We start from the raw sequence: 5,547 nt of genomic DNA, 5'->3' as shown, positions 1-5,547 counted from the left end.
CCAATTTCTTCCATAGTTATCATCCACTCCCCTGAATTCACTTCCATTCAGTTCATCATCCACTCCTTGAATCCAACTTCCACAGTTATCATCCACTCCTTGCAATCACTTCCATAGTTACATCCACTCTTGGAAAATCCAACTTCAATATTTAATCACTCTGGAATTCAACTTCCATAGTTATCATCCACTCCCTGGAATCCAACTTCCAGTTATCATCCACTCCTTGGAATCCAACTTCCATAGTTATCATCCACTCCTTGGAATCCAACTTCCATAGTTATCATCCATCCTGGAATCCAACTTTCCATAGTTAATCATCCACCCGGAACTTCCATAGTTATCATCCACTCCCTTGGAATCCAACCCATGGCCATACCAAATATTTGTTGGTAATATTCTCAATTAAAAATAAATCTGCAATCACAAATACATAACTTAATTAAGGAAATTATGTGACTAACGGACACAGGCAATTCATGCAGTACAAGTTCATTACTTAAATATTCTAGCACAGAGTCAATAAAGGGACTTTTGTAAACAAAGAACATACATCAAACTGACAAAAATATCGCTAGGGTTTAGTACAATGTTATTTAATTTTTCCACTCCCAGGGGATCAACTTCCACTTATCCACTCCTTGGAATTCCAACTTCTAGTTTCTATATCCAATCCCTTCATACTAGACGCCCTTGGTTTCATCAGACAGCCCTGGCCGGTTCCAGTCTTTTCCAGGCACCCTGTATCTTCCCTGTTACGACCTTCAATATAAAATAACCTTCAGACTAACACAAATGAACAGCTGGAAACTCAGAAGTTCGATATCATCTGGTGCAAATGATATCGCGTTGAGCTGGCTGACCTGATTCTCACTTCATACTTTATTTGGTATGTTTATCACATTTTCTTTCTTATTTACATTTTTTGTTGTTTTTTATTTTTTTATTTCTATTACAAATTTTATACGTTACTTCTACATATCTTCTGTATTAGGTACTGGGCTTGTAGCATTTTTCCTTTGAAACTAATGCTGCAGCCTGACACACACGCACACGCACACGCACACACATACACACACAAGATATATATATATCTATATCATATGCCTATATATATATATATCTATATATATAATATATATATATATATATATATATAGCTTGACATTTGTGTTCAAAAGGTCCATTTTTGGAAAAAATAAATTTTGGATAGCATCTATAGCTCTCTCTCTCTCTCCTCTCTCTCTCTCGTCTCTCTCTCTCTCTCTCTCTCTTTCTCTTCTCTCCCTCCTTCCTCAAATATTAATTTTCATTTACAGGGTTACCCGCGCTAATCGTGTACCACAGGGGAAGAATGAAACCAAATAAATAGCGAGGCAATGAACAAATACAAGGCTCAGCCAGACAAATACGACTGCGAGCACATCCATAAATATCCATCGTGCTCTCTAATACACGAATTGCATTTCCGAGGGCTGAAGGCGCGATACTTTAATGCAAGAAATTTATCACGAATAATGACAGCCGGAATATCCACTTAAGGTGCCTATTTGTTTTCCCAAATAAACACCCAAATAGGGCATCCTCCGGACAACCGCTCTCTCTCTCTCTCTCTCTCTCTCTCTCTCTCTCTCTCTCTCTCTCTGACCTCCTCCTTCCTCAAGCAAATTCACAAGGAGTGACATAAACAATTGCCCATCGCCCGCCCTGGGGGGGGGTGGGGGGGGGGGGGGGGGGGGGGGGGGGGGGGGGGGGGGGGGGGGGGGGGGGGGGGGGGGGGGGGGTTGCTAGTGCCGACATTGCATCTCATTGCGGTGCACTGTAGAATTTACTTAAGGTTCTTCGGAGCGTGCCTTCGGCCACTAGCTGCAAACCCTTTCGTTCTTTTTACTCTTTTCCATTCTACTTTATTTTGGAGGAGGAGGAGGAGGAGGAGGAGGAGGAGGAGGAGGAGGAGGAGGAGGAGGCAATAGGCGTTGGAATGAAAGGGCAAAAGGACGAATAAGAAAGTTGGTAGGAAGGAGAATGCCTCTCATAAGAAGAAGAAAAAACTGCGTGTCTATTAAAGAAGATATAGAACTGCATATTTACTACATAACTTTGGGCATGGTGGTCTTGTAGGCAGCTCAAGGTTACAGGAAATTCTTTGACACCGATTTCTTCAGATTAACGTCGAGTCTGTGTACAGGAATCCCTTGACAACAGAATTTGAGACCAACTCATTCTGTCGAATTAATTTCAAGCGTCGTCTGCCTATGCATCTTTTCCCAGTGGTCACTTCCATATGCGGGGTCAAGTTTCTGCTGGATTAAGACACCGAATCTAAATCGTGGTTCTGTTAAAACTGAATAGACTCTGAAGTATCAACAATTTCGACCGTAAGAAGCCCCAGTTTAACATAAATTAATCATTTGCCTAAAAAGAAGTTTACAGTCATTTTTTCGCTTACTCGTGGAGTAAGCCTACAAACTACTTTGTTGCTGTTGTTGTTGTTGCTGTTGTTGTTATTGTTGTTATTGTTGGAGGTATATTTTCATATATGTTAACCGAAGGGGAATTTTTTTCTTTTTCATTTTATTAGTTGATGATAATTTCGTCCTCTCGTGGATTCGAACCAGTGTGCAGAGGAGAAATCAGGACTTCAGTGACGTCTTTTACCGATTTGATGCGATAAAAAATTAATCTAAACACTAATACATATACATATATATATATATATATATATATATATATATATTATATATATATATTAATATTTATATTTATAGTATGTGTGCATATGATCGCATGTTGTATGTATGTATGTAAATTGTGGGTGTTGTGCATATGCCATGCAAGTTCGGTTACTGAATATCCTAGTATACACCTACTATGTACCCACATACACACATGTCATTTTCCAATAAATCAACCGTCACTAATTTCCAAGCGCGAGAGGTATATCATAATTATATCTTGCTAATGAGGCAAAAATGAGCACATTACAGAAAATCTGACTAAGTCGTCGTAATCGCATTCATTGCGAGTTCGAGCACAAAGAGTGGAATCGAATACATTTAGTTTCATACTAATGATGATTAAAGATCATTTTCAAAATGCTAATTAACAAGCGCAAGGCGAGCATAAAATGGAGGCTCACGATCATCTACAACAAAGCTCTATAATTCGCTATAAAAGCTTTTACATATCACTGAAATAAGCCATTAATCTTTGCTAAGCCTCTCGTGAATTACGCGGCAATTTATTTCCAAATAGAGCATTTCTAAATAAAAGCTGTAAAGAGCCGAAAATCAGAGGAAGCCTTCGGCAATTCTGGACATATTCTGCCCCCCATTTTTCCAAAAGGTTTCAGTTTTTCCTTCACATCAGCTGAAAACCCTTTTACCATAGGTACTTTAAGACCTCAAACTAGACTAGCAGTGTTTTATGAAATACATTACAATACAAGAATTTTTTCACATAAAATAACGAACGCATACAAAAACCTATTTAATTATAATTGATAACAAAGAATCACATAACACTGCTAAAAATACTCAACTGAAAAACAAAAATCTTCCCGTTCTTCCTACACACCGAAAACGACACATTCCCTTTAAAGACTGAAAGGTCAAAGTATGCTAATACTATATAAAAAAAAGTAATAATAAACGATCGGCTAAATGCGACATGTTAGCTTGCTATTCACATGGAGGACGTGAAAATTAAAAGCATGACGTCAGTCGGGGACTTTTATTTTTTATTTTTTTTACCGAGTCTCTCTATCATGTGGCCTTGATCCCCAAACATAAATAAAACATGTGGTGAAAGTATTAAAACGTACACTTGAAGTGGAGAGAGAGAGAGAGAGAGAGAGAGAGAGAGAGAGAGAGAGAGGCACTACAGCACTGAAAGAGGTTTGTCATAAATCTCGAACACCAAAACTTCCAGGGTACGATTCTGATCCCTCCTCAGTCACTTCGAGGCCGATTCATCAACAGTATAATTTCACTTCTGTTCCAATCATTGAATAATAAGATCTTATTCCACGAATATGACCTTCCTATCAACCAGATGACTGAAGAGCACTTTCAAATAACATTTTAATACTCCCACGTAAATTGTGATTCGACGAAGTTATTAGATGCTTGTTCCCCGATTTCACTCCTTGTTCTAACACAGCAGTGAACAGCAAGATGAGTAATAGTAACAGCAACAGTTGCAGCTATCTTTCTAATAGCAGAAACTCCACGAGAAAGAGAGACTACGAAGAAGGAGGCGCAAGAGCCGCAATTATAGGAAACTGACGGACCCTCGTAAGGCCCCCGAATGGATAAAACCCTCGGCCGGTAAGGATAAAATGACTTCTAATTAGAGTTCATTAAGAGGGAGATAAAATACAGGACACCAGATTAAAAACTGGCTAATTACTAAACGTGAAAAATACAATATCGTCCAATACATTACCCTGAAAAATGCCGGCGCCCTTTAATTAGTACGCCATGAGGCTCACCTGCAAAGAGAGAGGACAAAACGGTTACGTAGAAGAAAAAAAAGAGGCCGATTGGATGAAAACATTAATTATGACAAGAGGAGCCTCATTCGGCCTTCACAAAAAAAAGTAGTGGCCAGTTCGCAAAAGTGCATAAAGAATCAGACACGGGATATCATTTTGTATCTGAATTTGCAGTGTGTAAGTGAATTATTTTTTCGGTAATAAAAACCGAGGTGCATGACAATTTGCATAGAGGCCTGTTTACTGTTAATGAAATAACAACAGAAAACACGATTCTTGTTCATCAAAATGCAAGATACTTAATTCACAACGAAGAGCAGCAAAACTCGGAAGGTTCCGTTGCATGATAACATCGGAAACGCTTCATATTCAACAAAAAGAAAAAAAATGAATATTCAAGCAAAAAATTTAAGATAAATAAGTGAATATTCAAAGACAACATCGACAAGCTTCTAAATCGATACATACACAAACACCCCGCCCCCCAACAAAAAAAGGACCCAATCTAAACCAATGCAGATACAAACGCTGAGCCATCACAGGGGAAACAAGCTACTCAAAAACCATCAAGCGTAAACAGACTCCATCAAATCCATTTTCAAACACAAACATGTGAATGAAAACAAACACCCACAGTCCGGCGAACAAACAGCGGTCTATCCGGGGAAAAACCTTTTCCGTTCTCATTCAAGATACCGCCGACGGTGTGCCACGGAATGGGAATCGCGGGCTTGTTGGGAAATAACGATTTCATGAAGGATTAATGAGTTTATGCTGGAATAATGAACTCATCGATGATTAACGAAATCGCTAAATGTGATTGAATTTGCGGAGGGATATCGAATTTACAAAAGAACAGTATGTTTAGGAGGACGTTGGAGGGAGCCATTGCGTGTTACGGAATAATGAATTCGTCAAGGGATGATGAACTTATTACGTACACTGATTCGCATATAATGATTTTTCACAGAATTATAAATTCCTGAAATAAATTCTTTTTTTACATGGTAATGATCTTATAATGAACAAATTTCAAGAGAATAATGAATTCC

General features: G+C 38.6%; 1 protein-coding gene across 1 annotated transcript in view; it reads right to left on the bottom strand.

Moving 5' to 3' along the window:
* Positions 1 to 1,902: 1,902 nt before the first annotated feature.
* Positions 1,903 to 5,547, bottom strand: part of LOC135205852 (uncharacterized protein DDB_G0271670-like) — a 22,926-nt gene continuing 19,281 nt past the window's right edge. Inside the window, exon 4 of the mRNA XM_064237104.1 lies at positions 1,903 to 2,059. Within this exon, the coding sequence (XP_064093174.1) occupies positions 1,903 to 2,059 (157 nt within the window). The remainder of the gene's footprint in view (positions 2,060 to 5,547) is intronic.

Source organism: Macrobrachium nipponense, chromosome 24 (assembly GCF_015104395.2).
Source record: "Macrobrachium nipponense isolate FS-2020 chromosome 24, ASM1510439v2, whole genome shotgun sequence".
NCBI classification, from domain to species: Eukaryota; Metazoa; Arthropoda; class Malacostraca; order Decapoda; family Palaemonidae; genus Macrobrachium; species Macrobrachium nipponense.
Note: the sequence above shows the minus strand (reverse complement) of the source record. Positions and strands in the feature narration are given on the sequence as shown.